This window comes from Drosophila ananassae, chromosome 3R, assembly GCF_017639315.1.
Source record: "Drosophila ananassae strain 14024-0371.13 chromosome 3R, ASM1763931v2, whole genome shotgun sequence".
Classification (NCBI taxonomy): Eukaryota; Metazoa; Arthropoda; class Insecta; order Diptera; family Drosophilidae; genus Drosophila; species Drosophila ananassae.
In genome coordinates, this window is record NC_057930.1 from 4,641,271 (window position 1) to 4,662,476 (window position 21,206).

At 44.1% G+C, this 21,206-nt stretch overlaps 1 protein-coding gene across 1 annotated transcript; it reads left to right on the forward strand.

Annotated features, from left to right (window-relative positions):
- Positions 1-7,498: 7,498 nt before the first annotated feature.
- Positions 7,499-9,446, forward strand: LOC123257343. The gene has a single exon (XM_044716104.1). The coding sequence runs from the start codon at positions 7,770-7,772 to the stop codon at positions 9,444-9,446; it is 1,677 nt and encodes a 558-aa protein (XP_044572039.1). The 5' UTR covers positions 7,499-7,769.
- Positions 9,447-21,206: the final 11,760 nt, after the last annotated feature.

Here is a 21,206-nt window from a genome sequence, read left to right on the forward strand (position 1 = left end):
AAAATTCTTATAAGGATAGCTAACTATATCCGATATTTGACATATAGGTTGTCAAAAAGTCTTGGTATTTTCGCTAGTTGGCGCTCAAAGTGCGTAATTCTTGTTTTATTCGTCGCATCAGGTCATACTGGGAATCTACTTGGAAAGCTAATTTCACGCGCTAAGACGTGTTTGATTGATTGTCTTTTCTTTTAAGTCGTTCGTGAGTTATAGCGTCGCAATCATGGAGCAAAATAAAGAGAAAATACGGCATATTTTACAGTACTACTACGATAAAGGTAGAATTGCATCTCAAGACGCCAATAAAATTTGTGCAGTTTATAGACCCGATACAGTTTTCATTTCCACCGCACAACGATGGTTTTAACGTTTTGTTCTGGAGTAGAGTTGGTCGAAGATGCCCCACGCTCCGGAGGGCCTGTCGTCGAAAATTGCGATAAAATCGCTGAATTGGTCGAAAGAGACCGGCATAGTGGCAGCCGTAGCATCGGTCAAGAGCTGGGTATGAGTCATCAAACCGTTATAAACCATTTGAAGAAGCTTGGAGTCACTAAGAAGCTCGATGTATGGGTTCCACACGAATTGACGCAAAAAACATCTTTGACCGTATCGACGCATGCGATTCGCTTCTAAATCGACCAAACAAACAAACAAAAGCAACAAAATCGACCCGTTTTTGAAGAGTATGGTGACTGGCGATGAAAAGTGGGTCACTTACGATAACGTAAGGTGCAAACGGTCGTGGTCGAAAAGCGGTGAAGCGGCCCAGACGGTGGTCAAGCCTCGATTGACGGCCAGGAAAGTTTTTCTGTGTGTTTGGTGGGATTGGCAGGGAATAATCCACTATGAGCCCCTATGGCCAAACCCTCAATTCGGCCCTGTACTGCCAACAACTGGACCGCTTAAAGACAGCACTCATGCAGAAGATTCCATCTTTGATCGCCAGAGGCAGAATTCTCTTCCACCAGGACAACCCCAGGCCACACACATCTTTAGTGACGCGCCAGAAGCTCCGGAAGCTCGGATGGGAGGTTCTTTGGATCCACCGTATAGTCCGGATCTCGCACCAAGTTATTACCACCAGTTTCTGTCCATGGCGAACGCGCTTGGTAGTCTGGAGTTGGCCACAAGAGAGTCCTGTAAAAATTGGCTCTCCGAGTTTTTTGCCAATAGGGAAGCGAGCTTCTATGAGAGCGGCATTATGAAGTTGGCATCTCGTTGGGAATGCGTCATCGAACAAAACGGCGCATATTTGACTTGAATCGCATTATTGTAACCAATTTTATGAACAATTGAAAATTTAATAAAAATACCGCAAGACTTTTAACAACCTAATCCTCGATATATTCGATATAATTTTTTATAATATAAACTGCCACTTAACTGGAATGGTATATAAAATTCGGCTCCGGCTTAAGAAATTAAGCCATTAATTTTTTCATTGCTACTCCAAATATAATTTTTCTTTATCTACCTCACACGGATATGTATAACACAGCTGGGAATCTACTGGAATCTGGAATCTACTGAATATTCAGTTGCCTATATTTTTCAATCAATTTTTTAGGCAAAATGAACTTTATTCTTGATCAGGATCAACAGCGGAGGTGATATAGCCATGTCCGTCTGTCGGTATAAACGCGTGGAACTTACAGGCTATATGAAATAAAGCTAAAAGATTTTGTATGAAAACTCATATAAATCGCCACGCCCTCAACCACCACTACAAATGGCACATTTCTGTAGCGCCTGTTCAGGAAGGTATTTTGAAAATGTTTAAAAATTTTGCCATTTTAATGTGGAAGATAATTTTTAAGCGAAAATAAGCATGTCCGTCCATCCATCTGTCTGTCTGTTTCTACTCAAACTAGTCTCTCAGTTTCAAAGCTATCTAAAAATTTTTAATTGGCACACATCCTTCTTTTATTTGCAGGCAGTATATGCAGTAAATAAGTCGGAACGGCTATGTCTTTGGTGTTATTTAAGACTATAACTTTGGTGTTTTTTAAGTTAGGTGGGTAGTGTTTTCTAGAGATTCCATTCCAATCTTCCTTTCTTATTTTTCTTACTAACCTTTATTTATACAGGCCAAAAAAAATTTCCACACATAATTTCACCTGCTCCATGACTTTTAGCTCCTCTGAACCAAAGTTCACGGCCTCCATAATTCAATATATGGTAAAATTTCATCAATTTCTTTTCTTATATGTACCGCGGAAACTGTGGGTGATGAAACCTATGTTTGTTTCACTACTACACTACGCCTCGAACTCGATCCCAGACTCTTAAACCCCAATTCACAGCACAAGAAATTCCCAATATTCAAGTGCTGTGGGTTCAAGTACATCCGGGTATGTCGCAAGAGTGCAACTATGTCACAAGTGTGCAACTATGTACGTTGACTAGAATGTTGCGGGAAAGCTGGCACACACCCTGAGTGTAACGCTGACTCTTGACTCCGGATAGCTGACACTTCACCCGCTGACACCACACAAAAAAACAGAGGAAAATGGTTAGGAAAAAGTATAAAAACAAACAGTAGTGAAAACGTAGTTTTCTCAAAATAAAAGAAAATATAAAAAATTAAAATAGGTAGAGAAAGGTGTAAATATAAAAACAAAGTAGTAAAGATTTTTCTCAAAAAATAAAAAAAGGAAAATAGGAAAAATAAAGAGCAAAAGTAAAATAAAAGTAAAAGTGGGAAAATATAAGAAGCAACGATCTTTCTCGAAAAAAAAAGAAAACAAAAGGAAAGTAGGAAAAATAAAGAGTACAAAAGTAAAAGTTTAAAAGAACCACAAGGAAAGTAATAAAATAAAATAATAATGAAAAATAAAAAAAGGGGAAAGAAAAATAGAAAAGAGTAGAGATTGTAAGAATGAAAATGAAATTGAAAAATTACAAAAGTTGCATAAAGAAACAAAGAGTAAAAGCAAAATCAGTGTTGTGATGAAAATAATGAAGCAATTACCCTCTGCGGCGGTTTGCTACCATGGCATATCCGCGAGAGCTAATATATTGCTTCATATAAAAAAAATAAAGAGAACCACCGCGAAGACATTCGCGAGTGGCAAGAATTATAAACAAAAAATAATATAAAAAGGGTTTTTGTTGTGTTATGAAAGAGAAACGCAATTACGCACTGCGGCGGTTTGTCACTGACATATTCGCGAGTGTTAAAATATTGCCGTTTATAAAAAAATAAAGAGAACCACCGTGAGCATATTCGCGAGTAGCAAGAAGTATAAATCAAAAATAAAAATAAAAAAATGGTGTGTGGCAACCTACTGGAAACGCTAAGAGGTGTGGAATGCACCCAAAAAAGCTGCCCAGTGGGTTGTGTGTGCAACCGTTCCTGAGTAGGCCTAAGGACTAAAACGGAACAATACGGACCACCGTGCCCAGTGCCAAAGAAATAAAAAGAACACAAAAAAACCCAAAACTAAAACTATACAACACACAGAACAAAAACTAAAAGTATACAACACAAAAGAAAAGCTAAAAGTATGCAACAGAAAGAATAAAAATTTGCGAAAATATGCAAAGAATATAACAAAATATGCGAAAATATGCAAACAATATAATAAAATTTGCGAAAATATGCAAAGAATATAACAAAATATGCGAAAATATGCAAAAAATATAACAAAATATGCGAAAATATGCAGCAAAGCAGCACCCGTAATACACGTTCACTTTACACTCTGTTATAATTAATTTTTATTGAATTCTATTATTCCACATATTTAAAAAATTTTCTTTTTTCTCATCATCAGAATTTAAAGAAGACCAACACGAACACTACAATATTAAAACACTTATGCTTGTAAAGGGTGAGTAAAGCGCTTCCTCCCTTCCTCCTCAAGTCAAGTCAATCATTAAAAATACAAATATTAAACTATATTGCAAGAATTTAAAGAATTGAATCACTTACAATTACCTATTATTTTTATAAGACTTTGCACGTCATTCTCTTGTGGCCCCTTAACACTATTTCTATAATATTTTTTTCCGAACAAAATATTTTTCCCTCCCTCTTAAATTGGAGGAAATCAAATCTACCCTTCAAAAATTCGACGAGAGCCTTAAGACCCTATTATACCAGGTTATAGGAGTAAAGGAAGATATTAAGAAAGTCGGGACAAGGGTAGCCACGCTGGAACTGGAACACGAAAAACGTAACCCTGCGGTAACCCAACCCGTTCCTTTGGTCCGTCCGCGCACCGAATACGAATTAAAAGAAACGTCTACTCTGCCAGATTGTGTGAAGGAACTTCAGACCTTTGAGGGGGAGCCCGGGAAATTTGTGTCCTGGGTTAACAGGGCTCAAGCCATTGTTAATGACTACGAGATCATTATAGGCAAGCCCTTGTATAGGACCATCATTCTCTACATTAGGCAGAAAATAAGAGGCGACGCCGATTTGGCGCTTTCTTCTTACAATGTGGAAGATGATAATTGGTCGGAAATTAAGCGGGTTCTCTCGCTTCACTACGCCGACAAGCGAGACGTCCGAACCCTTGAATATCAACTCAGCCAAATGACCCAAGCAGGTAGAACTCTGGAACAATTCTATAATGAGGTCAATAACCACTTTTCCTTGATTTTAAATAAATTAAAAGAATCAGAGCATGCGCCTAACGTGACCAGCGCTCTAATTGAGATGTATAGGGACAAGGCGCTGGATGTTTTCGTACGGGGGCTCAACGGCGATGCCTCTAAGTTACTCATTATTCGGGGCCCAAAAAATTTGCCTGAGGCATATTCCTTTTGCCTAGAGCTTCAGAATGTATCGGTCAGGGGAAATGCATGTGTGGAACACACGAATAGTAAAGTACTTCACCTGGTTCGAATCCCTTCAGGAAGGCACAACGATTGTACCACATGACGGCGGTTCCGTCTAGCGTGGTAACAATGCCTGAAGACGACACGCAAAATTCCGCTTGTCAGACTACCTTCGAAGACGAAGCGGTGAGCGCCCACGACACCAGCCTCGAGTACGATGTCCCATACCATAAGGCTGACGACGAGAACGTTAGCGATGAGGTAAATTTTATGAGGGACGCCTATCCAGCGTGCCATACATAGAATACGTCGCGAGGAGTGGCAACAAATTAAAGTTTCTTATCGACACCGGCGCGAATAAGAACTTTGTTAGCCAAAAACACTCCACCGGCTCCATCCCATTATCTACTCCCTTTTTCGTTGAATCTGCTGCTGGCAATGTTAGAATCACGCACTGCCTAGTAGGACGATTCTTTGAGCCCTTTCTACGTCCTCCCTGGCCTGAATTCCTTCGACGGCATCATCGGTGACGATACTCTCAAAGAAGCGAAAGCCCTAATTGATCGCAAAATCGATCTCCTGTTAATATCCCCTGGTATCAAGCTACCCCTCCTGGCAAGATATTCCTCCATAGCGCCCAACCACTCCAATTCCCATGCCCTGATTGACGGCGATCATGATGATGACACCAAACAGGCGCTGGACAATCTACTTAAAGAATTTGCATCCATTTTTGAACTACTTTCGTCAGGGGAAGCGGTGAATACAACTGTTAAGGCCGAAATACGTATTAGTACTCAAGACCCCATTTTTCTTCGGAGTTACCCATACCCCACGAACATGAGAGGGGAGGTTGAAAGGCAAGTGCAGGAACTCTTAGACGGAGGAATAACAAGACCATCTGTCAGCCCATATAACTCTCCGCTCTGGATTGTCCCAAAGAAACCTAAACCAAATGGTGAAAAACAGTATCGCATGGTCATCGACTTCAAGCGCCTGAATGCGGTTACGATATCTGATACTTACCCGATACCGGATATAAATTCTACTCTGGCTAGCCTCGGAAGAGCCAAATATTTCACGACGATTGACCTAACGTAACGCTAACGGAATATGGCTGCACACTTTTGTACACGCCCGGTAGATCCAACGTCGTCGCAGACGCTCTTTCGCGTATTACGACGCAAGTTAACTATCTCGGGTCAACTACGTGCACTGCCTCTGAAACTGACTCTTTGGCCACCGGTCACAGTGCGCTTGAGGATGCTTCCCAATTGATACCACATGTGGAAACACCAATCAATGCGTTTAGGAATCAACTGGTTTTTGATGAAAACCAGCTTGAGTACTCATGTGAGCACCCACATGTTGGTTATGTCCGTCATTTTATTCCGCTTAACGACGACACTATGTCCGATTTAGTAAATATACTCGGTAAATATTTAAAACCCTCCAAAATTAATGGAGTAAAGATTGCCGAGACTTACCTTCCATCCTTCCAATCTACATGCTTTGAGAATTTTAAGCTATATAAAATTCGAATAACGCAGAGATTGGTAAAGCATTTGTCCGATTCAGAGCAAATTTCTGAAACAATAGAAAGGGAACATCGCAGGGCCCACAGAGGTCCAAAAGAAGTCACCATCCAAATTCTTGAGAAATTGTATTTTCCCAGAATGACAAGTACGATTCGTGCTCAGTTGTCATCGTGCGACTGCTGCAAGCGATTCAAATATGAGCGTCATCCCAATAAACCAGAATTGCAATCGACACCCATCCCAACTACCCATGTGAAATATTGCAACGTGTTCACCTTAGAAAAACGGGTTTATCTAAGTTGTATCGACAAATTTACAAAATTCACCAAACTTTTTCCTCTACAATCCAAGGCATAAATTCACCTCCGCGAAACACTGTTAGAGGCCCTTCATTACTTTACGGTGCCTAGAATGATAGTGTCGGACAATGAAAGGGGTCTCCTTTGCCCGACGGTACTAAATTACCTCCGTACGTTGGAGATCGAATTATACTATACCCCCACTCAAAAAAGCGAAGTTAACGGCCAAGTGGAAAGATTTCATTCGACCTTCTTGGAAATTTACCGGTGTTTGAAATTCGAACATCCCAAATTCACAAGTGCACAGTTAGCACTAAACGCTGTAGACAGATACAACAACTCTGTCCATTCAGTGACAAACAAAAATCCCGTTGACCTATTTTTAAATTAATTATCAGGGTTTATCGAACTTCAAAGAAAAAACGCTTGAAGACGTTAGAGGCCTGATTGAGCGAAACCAGACTATGGCCAATATAGGGCATAATAAAAATAGGACTGAACCTAGACAATATGAGTCGGAGGATAAGGTTTTCGTCGCTAATAAGCAAATTAAAACTTAAGAAAAACAACGTTTCAGGAGGAGGTACAAGAGAATCGCGGAGTCACAATTAAAACTAGATCAGGAAAAATTTTGCATAAATATGACTTGAGGAATTGAAGAGCGCTTTATGAACCTCTCTATTCTTTCACATACACATAGAATACTTTTCTATTTTTAACACAAAACATTTCTCCATTTTAACACACACACAAAACATTTCTCTATTTTAACATACACACAAAAAACATTAAATGTAGTACACAAATAATTTAAGCATGAATACTCAAATATTATACATATGTCGGCGCATTGAGACTGCGTGGCTGCGGATATATGTGTGTGTGTGTGTGTGTGCGAATACTCATTTCGGGTATTTCACCAGAGTGATAGTATTGCATCAGCCTCTTGCGCTGTGAGTGTGTGGTTGCCAGGCAACCGTTGCTGGGATTTTGTCGCTTTACAAAGTACCGTTGTAGCGAGGCGACAGCGTTGTGTCGCTGTCGCCGATCGAGGTTTGGTAGTATGCACAGTTGGTAGACAGTTGGACGCCGGCAGTTGCGTACCAGAACTGGAACAGTGTGCAGGGCTGAAACTCGATGCGCCACAATGGAGAACAGCAACAACAATAACAACAACAACGGTCAGGACTTGACATCAGAAGTGGGATCTGGCCACCAGCCTTCAGCACTAGATGGACCATGGCGTGCCCTGATGGAGCTACAAAATAAAAATTTAATTGAACTAGTGAAAGCCATAAAAACAACTGTACCTGATGCAGGGCAGAACAAAACTGTGCAACTACCCAAATTCAACCCAGACAAATCAGGCGCCAACGCATCATCGTGGTGCACAACGGTGGAAGTGATTTTACAAGAAAACACGTTGAGAAGCAGTGCATTGGTTATGGCCTTGAGTTCGGCTTTAGAAGGAAGTGCTTCGCAATGGCTTTCGCAAGTGTGCTATGCTGAAATTACTTGGCCTGAGTTTAAAGAATTGTTTATACAACGCTTCGATACTATAGAAACACCAGCCGCTATGTTTCTTAATATGCTATCAAATCGACCGACTGATGGCGAGAGTCTGGCTGTTCATGCAAGTCGCATGGTTACCGAACTTACAACAAAATGGCGTCAAATGGATAACGAAGAGATTGCTGTGTCTGTGACCCTTGCGCTGCTGGCAAGCTTCGATCACCGATTGCAGCGTTTAAGTTTCACATCAAATGTTCGAACCAGAGTCGATCTACAGTCCGAATTAAAAGCATTCACTTTTATTAAAAGGAAAAGCGGCGCTATGGAGCATCAGGCTGAAACTTATTCTAAACGGCAAAAACAATCACCGATGGAGTGCCATTTCTGCGGAAAAGTGGGCCATAAAATGGCTGAATGCAGATTCAGGAAACAACAGAATCAATTCGCGACTGATAAAACCCAACATGGCAGGCATGATGTTCATCACCGTGGAAAATCAAATTTAACTTGCTACAAGTGCGGAGAATTGGGTCACATATCCACCCAATGTACAAAGAAGGAAGTCGATAGGAACAAGGCATTCAATCGGGAGAAGCGAGTGGAACAGTGCAGTGTTGCAGTACCAAAGGGATGTCTGAACCATAGAGGCCAAATTTTCGAAATCACCTTCGATTCGGGATCGGAATGCTCGTTGATAAAAGAAAAGCTAAGTACCAAATTTTCTGGTAAAAGATTCAATAATATTGTTATGTTAAAAGGTATCGGCAGCAATGGAATATGTAGTACTGTACAAATATTAAGCAATGTAAAAATTGACGATTACTGTATTGAAATTTTGTTTCACGTTATAGGCGATGATGATATGCAGAACGACATTGTAATTGGCCGTGAGATATTAAATCAGGGTCTTGATATTGTCATTTCATCAAACCAATTTAGGATCTCAAAGACCAAAGTAGTTAATTTGTGTACCGGCAATGAGCCAGCCGATATTGATACTGAGCTTGAGGGACAAGATAAAATAAAACTACATTCACTGTTGGCAAAGTACTCAAATTCATTTATAACTGGGATCCCAAGTACTAAAGTCAGAATTGGCGAAATGAAAATTAGGTTGATTGATCCAACAAAAACCGTACAGAGAAGGCCATATCGTTTAAGTCCATGCGAGCGAGATTTGGTTAGGGACAAAATTAATGAACTGCTAAAATGCAATATAATTAGGCCAAGCTGCTCACCTTATGCAAGCCCTATATTGTTAGTGAAGAAAAAAATGGTACGGACAGACTTTGTGTTGACTTTAGAGAGCTGAATTCAAATACGGTCGCTGATAAATACCCTTTACCACTTATACAAGATCAAATCAATAGGCTTGGGGGAGTTAATTACTTCACATGTCTAGACATGGCCAGCGGATATTACCAAATTCCTTTACATTCAGATTCTATCGAGTACACGGCGTTTGTGACTCCGGATGGTCAATACGAGTTCCTGTCCATGCCATTTGGACTCAAAAACGCACCTTCTGTTTTTCAACGATTAGTAATACAGGCGCTAGGGGATCTAGCAAATTCCTTTGTCATCGTCTATATGGATGATATCATGATAGCCGCCTCAACAAAATGCGAGGCGCTAGAAAGATTACAGATCGTTCTAGATGTTTTGACAAAGGCTGGATTTTCATTCAATCTTACAAAGTGCTCATTCTTGAAAACATCGGTTCAATATTTGGGTTACAATATAAGTGCGGGTGAGATTCGTCCAAACCCACAGAAAGTTGTAGCGTTGACTGCTCTTCCGCCTCCACAGTCAGTCACTTCACTTAGACAATTCATTGGGCTAGCATCCTATTTCCGACAGTTTATTAAGGGATTTTCACAATTAATGAAACCGTTATATTTCTTAACTGCAGATAAAAACAAATTTATTTGGAAAACAGAGCATGAACAGATACGGAAAAAGGTTATTGCCACTCTTACCGACAAACCAGTCCTTGTTATTTTTGACCCTTGTTATCCAATCGAATTGCACACAGACGCCAGTTGCAGTGGGTACGGTGCAATTTTATTACACAAAATTAATAACAAACCCCAGGTAATAGAATATTATAGCAAAACTACTTCACCGGCAGAATCAAGATATCACTCGTACGAGTTGGAAACCTTAGCTGTCGTGAACGCCATTAAGCATTTTCGACATTATTTACTGGGCAGGAACTTTTTAGTTTATACTGACTGCAACTCGCTTAAGGCGGCGAGAAATAAACGAGATTTAACCCCCAGAGCACAGCGTTGGTGGGGTTATTTGCAGCAATTCACATTCGATATTCAGTATAGAGAAGGGAAAAGGATGGCACACGTTGACTTTTTATCGAGAAATCCCCTTTCAAAAAAGTCTACTACAACCGCAAAAATAGTCGAAGAGAAAAGAGTAAATTTAGCTGAAATTTCAAGCAACTGGCTTATTGCTGAACAACGTAGAGATGTGGACATAGTCGAAATTGTTAAACATTTTAAAAACTCTTCTCTGCCTGAAGATATTGCGAAAACCTATGAATTAAGGGCAGAAGTTCTTCATCGAAAGATACAAAGAAATGGGAGAACACGTTGCTTACCAGTGGTGCCACGAGCTTTCAGATGGTCTGTTATAAATCAAGTGCATGAGTCCATAATGCATCTAGGTTTCGAAAAGACATTAGATAAAACTTACGATTTCTACTGGTTTGACAATATGTCAAAATACGTAAAAAAATTTGTCGACAACTGCATCACTTGCAAAATGTCAAAATCCACTTCAGGAAAAATACAGGCGGAATTACATCCAATACCAAAAGTCACTATTCCTTGGCACACTATCCACATCGATATCACAGGAAAATTAAGTGGCAAGAGTGATCAGAAGGAGTATGTTATTGTTCAGATAGACGCGTTTACCAAATATGTCTATCTTAGTCATAGTCTTAAATTAGACAGTGAGAGTTGTATAAGGGCCGTTCAATCTGCCGTTTCATTGTTTGGAGTACCAAACCGAATAATAGCTGACCAGGGAAGGTGTTTTACAGGCGCAAAGTTCAGTCAATTTTGTTCAGATCAAAAAATAAAATTGCATTTGATAGCCACTGGTGCAAGTCGAGCTAATGGCCAAGTGGAGCGAACTATGAGCACGTTGAAGAATATGTTAACGGCGGTTGAAACGGGAACACAGTCTTGGCAGGATGCGTTGGGAGAGGTACAGTTGGCAATCAATTGTACAACCAATCGCACTACGAAAGCAAGTCCTTTAGAAATGTTATTGGGAAAGGTAGCACGCCCATTGGGATTACTTCCACCTAGTGATGTAGAAAATGTTATTGACTTGCCAAACGTAAGAGCGCAAGCTGCAAAGAATGTATTAGCCAGTGCAGCTTATGATAAAGAACGATTTGATAGAAATAAGGCAAAAATAAAAAGGCACAAAATTGGAGATTTCGTATTACTTAAGAGCGAAGAAAGACACCAGACCAAGCTAAGTCCAAAATTTAGGGGACCTTTTGAAATAGTAAAAGTTCTAGAAGGTGACAGGTACATTTTAAAGTCTTTAACTAGTAAAAGAAATTATAAATATGCACATGAGGATTTAAGAAAATTACCAGAGGGGCAAGTTCCCGAAGAGCTAAATGTGTACGATGATTATAATAATTTAGATGAAAGAAACGTAACCGCTACAGAAAAGAGTGAAAATGAAAATATTGAGAGTATTGAAGAAAAGAGTGAAGATGAAAATACTGAGAGTATTGAAGAAGAAAATGAAGTACACCAATAAGGGTGACAAAGTTGTACTGCTGGCCAATGAAAATGGCAGAGTACTGAGTCCATAAAATATAATGCAAGCACAAGTGCAAAACATATTGTTTGTTTTGATCATGGCGTGTGGGGTATTTGATTATGCGACTATAGGAGTGAATAATGAAGAAGAATGGATTATATAAAAGAAGGAGTAAAACAAAGAAATGAAAAGAAAGAAAGAAAAAGTTGAATTGAATTGATAAAAAAAATTATAGTTATGGAACTGAATACTGTTTTGCGAAACAGTCAATACGATAATTTGTTATAAGTTAAGATAAGAAAATTGGATGAAACTATTTAATGTTCAGTCTAATAAAGTAAGGAAATTCGAATGCTGCTATTTTCTACACGAGGTCGTGTTAGAGTCAGGATGGCCGTGTCGGCGCATTGAGACTGCGTGGCTGCGGATATATGTGTGTGTGTGTGTGTGCGAATACTCATTTCGGGTATTTCACCAGAGTGATAGTATTGCATCAGCCTCTTGCGCTGTGAGTGTGTGGTTGCCAGGCAACCGTTGCTGGGATTTTGTCGCTTTACAAAGTACCGTTGTAGCGAGGCGACAGCGTTGTGTCGCTGTCGCCGATCGAGGTTTGGTAGTATGCACAGTTGGTAGACAGTTGGACGCCGGCAGTTGCGTACCAGAACTGGAACAGTGTGCAGGGCTGAAACTCGATGCGCCACAATGGAGAAGAGCAACAACAATAACAACAACAACGGTCAGGACTTGACACATACAAATACCCAAATAATTTAAGCATGAATACACAAATATTATAAGCGCGGATAGTATATACACAAGCTTTTCTTTTCTTCTCGATCACGATGCTCCACGAGTCTTGCAATCATCGGCGTCACATCAGCCGCGCGCATATTCAAGTACGACGCACCCGTCGTTCCCCTGCAACAAGGAGCAGTATAGCGGATCAATGGAGTGTTTAAGCTGGTACATGTCATCGACCTACCAAGGATAATGCAACTAGTAGACGACACCAGCCGGGACGCGGCAACCCTGATGGACCAACGTGTTAACGCAATGACGAGACACTACCAGGAGCAAGCAGCGGAGGGTATAAACAGAGTGATGAGGCCAGCATCACGCAGAGCTCGAGCAATATCATCAGACGCGGAGGACTGGAATGCGATACTCAACTCGGAAGAGATGATCGGCGAAAACGGCGAGCAGCAAATTCGGATCAACGTCAACCCTCAAAATATACAGCTAATGTCTGGCGTTTCACGAGGCGTAACCTTTTCCTTTGTCTTGGAGGTTTCGCTAACAGTAGTGGTCTTCTCGATCCTGTTCATCATCTGGAGGAAATTGACCTCCACCAAAGGAATACCAACCACGAGGGTAATATTCGAGGACCTGGAAACCTCGAAGAGGATGTCGACAACAGCTCACCATTCTGCCAATTGATCTGCGGGACGCACACTTTTAGAGGGGGAGGAGTTAACACCCGGCACTCTCGCCCCCCCTTGCTCAGCACTATTCGCCCCCTACTACCAATAAACAGCATAAGCAATTCCCAATATTCAAGTGCTGTGGGTTCAAGTACATCCGGGTATGTCGCAAGAGAGCAACTATGTCACAAGTGTGCAACTATGTACGCTGACTAGAATGTACCGGGAAAGCTGACACACACCCTGAGGGTTACGCTGACTCTTGACTCCGGATAGCTGACACTTCACACGCCGACTCCGCACATGCTGACACCACACATAGTGTTGGAGTGGGCGATCGGCCGATATCGAACTGTCGATCGGAGGGTCACAACTCCGGGAAGTCAGTCCAATCTTGACCGCCGAGCCACGCTGCTGAAACCAACTCTAATATTTTCCATGAACCTAAACTCCTCCTGTTAAATAAGAACCACCAAAACGATTGTTATTATTAAGCAACACAAATAAATTGTATTCCCTACATCATCTAAGAATGAACCAGCGACTTTTCATCAGGTGAACCATGGAAGGACACCTTAACTGGCGCCCGAGCAGATAAGTAGAGTGAATGTGAATTACGGGTTTTAAAAAGGAAAAAAATATTCTTCTTTCTTTCCCCAAACAAATTCTTTCCCCAAAACAAAAACAAAAAAAGAAAAAATGAATAGAAAAAGGTGTAAAAGTGTAAAAATCTTTCCCAAAATAAAAGAAAACAAGGCGCTGGATGAAAAAGGAAAAGTGGATAGGAAAAAGAATAAAAGTGAAGTAATAAAGATTTTTTGTTTTTTTTTTCTTTCAAAAAAAAAATAATAATAAAAAAAAATGAAAAAATAGATAGAGAAAAGTGTAAAAGTGCAATAAGGAAAGTAACGTAAAGTTTTCTCAAAGTAAAACAAAAAAAGAGAGGAAAATGGTTAGGAAAAGTATAAAAACAAACAGTAGTGAAAACGTAGTTTCCTCAAAATGAAAAAAATATAAAAAAATAAATAAAAAAAATGAAAAAATAGATAGAGAAAGGTGAAAATATAAAAGCAAAGTAGTAAAGTTTTCTCAAAATAAAAAAAAATATAAAAGAATAAAAAAATTAAAATAGATAAAGGAATTTTAGAGAGATAGAGGATTTTTCTCAAAATATAAAAAAAAGGAAATAGGAAAAATGAAGTAGCAAAGATCTTACTCGAAAAAAAAAAAATAAAAAGGAAGTAGGAAAAATAAAAAGTACAAATGTAAAAAAAGTACAAAAAATAAAGAGAACCACCGTGAGCATATTCGCGAGTGGCAAGAAGTATAAATCAAAAATAAAAATAAAAAAATGGTGTGTGGAAACCTACTGGAAACGCTAAGAGGTGTGGAATGCACCCAAAAAAAGCTGCCCAGTGGGTTGTGTGTGCAACCGTACCTGAGTAGGCCTAAGGGCTAAAACGGAACAATACGGACCACCGCGCCCAGTGCCAAAGAAATAAAAAGAACACAAAAAAACCCAAAACTAAAACTATACAACACACAGAACAAAAACTAAAAGTATACAACACAAAAGAAAAGCTAAAAGTATGCAACAGAAAGAATAAAAATTTGCAAAAATATGCAAAGAATATAACAAAATATGCGAAAATATGCAAACAATATAATACAATTTGCGAAAATATGCAAAGAATATAACAAACCATGCGAAAATATGCAAAAAATATAACAAAATATGCGAAAATATGCAGCAAAGCAGCACCCGTAATACACGTCTCAAGCCATTGTTAATGACTACGAGATCATTATAGGCAAGCCCTTGTATAGGACCATCATTCTCTACATTAGGCAGAAAATAAGAGGCGACGCCGATTTGGCGCTTTCTTCTTACAATGTGGAAGATGATAATTGGTCGGAAATTAAGCGGGTTCTCTCGCTTCACTACGCCGACAAGCGAGACGTCCGAACCCTTGAATATCAACTCAGCCAAATGACCCAAGCAGGTAGAACTCTGGAACAATTCTATAATGAGGTCAATAACCACTTTTCCTTGATTTTAAATAAATTAAAAGAATCAGAGCATGCGCCTAACGTGACCAGCGCTCTAATTGAGATGTATAGGGACAAGGCGCTGGATGTTTTCGTACGGGGGCTCAACGGCGATGCCTCTAAGTTACTCATTATTCGGGGCCCAAAAAATTTGCCTGAGGCATATTCCTTTTGCCTAGAGCTTCAGAATGTATCGGTCAGGGGAAATGCATGTGTGGAACACACGAATAGGTTGTGAGGAGATTAGATCTCCCACACACCAAGACAGGTGGCAAGAGGGGCAACAGCGGGGGGTGGACATGCAAGTCAGCACTGCAGCGTCGGACGGGCCAGCGCTGCGGTGTTTAGAGATACGGAAGGAGAGAAAGGTGTCAAGGGAGAAATGCGTCGAGCACAGACGGCATGCGGGGGCAGCAGCGGGGGCAAGAGGAACCAGCACGGCGTCGCGCACGGAAGAGGGCGAAAAGAGGAGTCACCGTGGAAAGTAACGGTCCCGGCCAGGCCTCCGCGGCCGCGCTCGAAGGTCATAGGAAGCAGCGGGGGCGGCGGGGAAAGAAGCGGCCGGCGAGTGCGCAGCTGTGTTTAGAAAATGCACAAGACATAGAAATGCATTTGGGATGTCCAGGGGGGATCGCGGGGCATCGGGACGAAGTCCGATGACCGGCACAAAAATAATGCAGTTCGGAGGCCCAAGCGGGGCAATCGGGGGAGGGACCATAAAGAAAGCCCGCCGATAGAAAGACGGCGGGATTAGAGAAAGCTAACGGAGAAAGTGAAGGAGCGGAGGATTAACGGCAGGAAGTAGATTCGCAAGGATTAACGGGCGCCTCTGGCACTATATAAGGAGGGCCCATGGAGCGAATCGAGGCCGAGTCTTCTAGGGAAGCTGGGAGAGTGAGTGAAAGACCCCCGTGGGTAAGTCTGGAATTCAAGTTGGAAAGCTTCCTTGAAGAGTTAGGAGTATAGGCTGAAGGACCCCCGTGGGTAAGTCCGACAGTCCTTAGTGCGGGCTATTAAAGCGAGTGAGCGAGGATATACGAGAATAGCTTAAGGACCCCCTGTGGGTAAGTCCGGCGGCGGTACGCGCATCAAATCGAGCAAGGAGTCAGGGGGAAAGGATCAAGGATCCGCGGCAAAGCTGAGGCCCAGGGTAAAAGAGTCGGGTGGAGTTATTCCCGGACACGACAGGTATCCTGGTGTAGTGGCGGCAACAACGGATCAGCCTGGCGTACGCCTTGTCTGCTCCTGACCGTTCGATCCAGGTGTGATCCTGTAACGCGAGGGATAGCCAACCCGGGAACTCAAGCCCATTTGTGAAACCAGGCAGGGACACCCCGGGAAGTCAAAAGAATCCTGATCCAGGCGCTGGAGCGTATGCACAGCAAACCACCTGGAGTCAAAGGAGACGCGACGCCCAAACCTCTGGCCTACCACAGATCCTGCGGGGCGTATGCACGCAGGTGTTTGGAGGCGAGTGGCGAACGCGACCGGGGGCGTGTCCTGTAGGGTAGGAAGGCCCTTCGTGCCCTGATCCGGCCGCTAAGCAGCGAGGAGCGTATCCTGCCCGGCGTATGCCTGGGAGGTGAGCCACTCGGTCTGTTAACACGGATTAGGTGCCGGCCACGGCGAAAGGGCGAATCCAGGCAAGCCAAGGGTTCCGAGGTCCACGGCATCCCCAAACGGAGGAACAGCAGCAGTAGAGCAGAGACGACGAGGGAGCAGCGGCAGCAGCATAGCAGCGACGACGAGGGAGCAGCGGTAGCAGCATAGCAGCGACGACGAGGGAGCAGCGGCAACCGTAGCGCAGCGACGACGAGGAGCAGCAGCGACGGACAGGTAGCGGCAGCAGAAGACATCAACAACACAGGCCCCGCACCCAGAGTCCGTGAGTCCGAACGAAGGGAACCGAGAGCCGTTTCGGCGCCAGGCACCAAGACCGCACGACCTGCCGGGCGCAAGCTTTGGGAGGGCGTGCGTATTGGCACCAACCCGGAGCGGGGATCGGGGATCGACGGGAGGACGAGCGGTCGGTCGGCTGAGCCAGACAGCCGGTGAGATTCCTTTTATTGCTTTGTAAACTATTTACAATAAAGGGGATTTATTTATAAAGAAGCTTTAACGTGTTATTTCTGGGCTCGGGCAATCACGTCGAACTATAAATTCGGTGGAACGTACCCTCAAACTCTGTGAGCTAGCCGCGGCGTTTGTTGCGAGCAAAACATAGCTAAACAGTTCGTTACACCTGGCGCCCAAACTACGTGATTGCTTTAGAGTCTAGGAGTAACACTGCTTCAAGATGGGGAGGAAAAACTGGATCTACGCGCTTCGCAAAGAAGAGTTGTGCGAAGTGTGCAGAGAGCTTGGTCTCGCAGCGGATGGAACCGTGGAGAGCATGAGGGCACTGGTGGCAAGGTGGGCCGAAGAGAGAAAGGAGGATGAAGTGATGGTGGTCGCGCGGGGATTCGAGGAGAAGTTCGCGCAGAGGACCACGCCGAGGCAGAGAGCGGTGAGCGAATCAGAAAAGCTCATCCAAAGTCTGGCAGTGCCGGAAATGAAGAGCATGAGGAGCATGGAGCCACAAGCGCGGAAGCCAGTCCCGGTACAGGTGGACTATGCGAAGGTGGCGAGGCAAGTCCGAGAGTGGTCGTTCCGTTTCGATGGAACAGGGGATCCTCTCGAATTCGTGGACCGAGTAGCATGGTCTGCCAAAACGTACGGGATGGATATAAACACTATCCCGCGAGCGATGCCCGAGCTACTCCAGGGCAGAGCACAAAAATGGTTCCTGATGAACGACGAGGAGTGGCCCACATGGAAAGAGTTCAGAAGGAGCTTCGAGGCCTTTTTCCTGCCAAAAGGATACTTCGAAAAACTGGCAGACCAGGTAAAGCAGCGGAAGCAACAGCGAGGAGAGCCTTTCAAAGAGTATATGGTAGACCTTCAGGCGCTTATGAAGCCGTTGGGAAAGTCAACAAAGGAGGTCATCGATAGGCTCGTGGAGAACTGCATGCCACGCATGAAAATGTTCATGCGACCCTACGCATGTGCATCACTCGAGGAGGTCATGGGTCTAGCCGAAGAATTCGAGGAGCTGGCTTTGGAAGAGGAGGTCTTCAATAGACAGTCCCCAGCGGTAGACAGAAGATGGCAAAAGGAGGAGTTGCACCATAAACCACCGGAGCAACAGAACCATCCAGGACAAGGGTGGGGGCAGAGATGGCAGCCCGAGGAGCATCGCCAAATGCCACAGCAACAGCAGCCGAGCCAGCAATGGGCAGGCCCAAGGCAACAACCGCCGAACCAACAATGGGCAGCAAACCCAATCCAAAGGCAGCCGAACATACAGCGGGCAGCGACGCCTGGACACGTAGAAAACCCAGCACAGGCGTGCAACAGATGCGGAGGCATGGGCCATTGGGCCAGCGGGTGCAGGAACCCCAGAATGTTGTTCTGCAGGATGTGCGGCGCAGTGGGGGTAAGAAGCACGGAATGCTGCCAAAGAGCGGGAAACGTGCAGCGATCCCAGCCATAGAGAGGAAGGCGGAGATCGCGAGGTGCTGCCTCTCAGAGATAGTTGGAGGATTAACCGGAGACGGTCAGCAATTGGCGGCGGTCATCAAGGTCGGAGGAGCAGAAGTGAGGGCCATGGTGGACACCGGGGCAACGGCTAGCTTCATTTCAGAAAAGCTAGCAGAGGACCCGGGAATCGCCGGAGAACGGAAAGCGACAAGAAGATTAGTGAAGTTGGCCAACGGGAGCCACATAGAAACTCAAATGGTACTCCTAACAACTGTAAGCTTTGGCAACAAGAAAAAGGACTTGAATATGATAGTGTTGCCAGGCATGGGAGACAGCGCGGTGCTTGGATGGGATTTCCTCGCAGAATTCGGCACAACAATCAACTGCGCAGGCCACCAAGTCACGATCCCGAGAAGAGAGAGATGGAGCGGATGCCTGGAGGATAGGCTGTCCATAGCCATAGCGGGACCCTCGGAGGAATGGGAGCGCGAGCGGGACAAAAGGTTCATCGAAGAAGAGCTGGCGGCGTTCAGGAATCAGAAGGGTTGTTCAAACATAACCCAGCATAAAATCACGATGAAGGACGACATCCCAATTAAACAAAGATACTACCCAAAGAACCCCAAAATACAGGGGGAAATCAATGAAAAGGTGGAAGAACTGCTGGAGAAGGGATGCATCGAACCTTCAAACAGCGCCTACAGCTCACCCATTGTCATGGTGAAGAAAAAGACGGGTCAGTGGAGGATGTGCGTAGACTTTCGGCAGATAAACGCAAAGTCAGTGAAGGATGCGTACCCGATGCCAAGGATAAATTTCATTTTGGAGCAATTGAGGGAGGCAAAATTTTTCAGCAGCCTCGACCTGAAGGACGGCTATTGGCAAATCCCACTTGAGGAAGAGAGCCGGAAATACACGGCCTTTACGGTACCAGGGAAAGGTCTGTACCAGTGGAAGGTGATGCCGTTCGGACTACACTCGGCTTCGGCAACTTTTCAAAGGGCTCTAGACCAGGTCATAGGCCCGGACATGGCTCCCCACGCATTCGCGTACCAGGACGATATAATAGTGATCGGGCGCACGAGGGAGGAGCACATGGCAAATTTAAGGGAAGTTTTCCGAAGACTGAAGGCGGCGAACCTAAGGATAAACACAGAGAAGTGCCATTTCTTCAGGGAAGAGCTTTTGTACCTAGGCCACCGGATAACGAGTCACGGAATTGGTATGGATCCGGGAAAAGTCGCAGCGATCACGGAATTGGAACCACCAACGAACGTGAAAGGGGTACGGCAGTTCATAGGAATGGCGTCGTGGTATCGACGGTTCGTTCCCGACTTCGCGGGGGTCGCAAAACCCTTGAACGATCTCCTGCGAAAGGGAACAAAGTGGGAGTGGACGTCGAGACAGCAAGAAGCGTTCGAAAAGTTAAAGTCGCGGTTAGCAGAGGACCCGGTGCTGGCATGCCCCGACTTCACGAAGAAGTTTGTACTGCAAACGGACGCCAGCGATTACGGCGTAGGCGCAGTGCTGACGCAGGACACGGATGAGGGCGAGCGAGTGGTCGCTTACGCCAGCCGAACGCTAATAGGCGCGGAGAAGAACTACTCCGGCAACAGAGAAAGAGTGTCTCGCAATAATCTGGGCAATTCGGCAAATGAGGCCATACCTGGAGGGATACCAGTTCGACGTGATAACGGATCACATGGCGCTGAAGTGGTTAAACAACATAGAGAGCCCACTTGGAAGGATCGCGAGATGGGTTTTCGAGCTGCAGCAATACGACTACGTAATCAGCTATAGGAAAGGCAAGCTGAACGTAGTCGCGGATGCACTTTCCCGCCAGCCGATCGTGGAGAAGCTGAGGAGTGCCACAGCAACGGAAGACGCGGAATGCGTTTGGGTTGGCTCGCTGAAGAAGAAACTAAAAGAAAACCCACAGAAGTATCCGGAATACGTCGAGGAGGCTGGCCTGATTTACCGGCATGTTCCACACAGAGCCGGAAGCGAGGAAGTGGCTTCGTGGAAATTATGTGTGCCAATGTACATGAGGCAACAGGTGCTGAAGGAGAACCACGACGCACCAACAGCAGGACATTTAGGCGGAAGAAAAACAATTGCGAAGGTAGCAGCAAGGTACTTCTGGCCAGGGATGCAGAGGGACGTGAGGAAATACGTCAGGAAATGCGAGACATGCCTGCGCTATAAACCGAGCCAGATGCAGGCCGCGGGGAAGATGTTAACACAGGTCCCAGAGGAGCCATGGGCGACGGTGTGTGCAG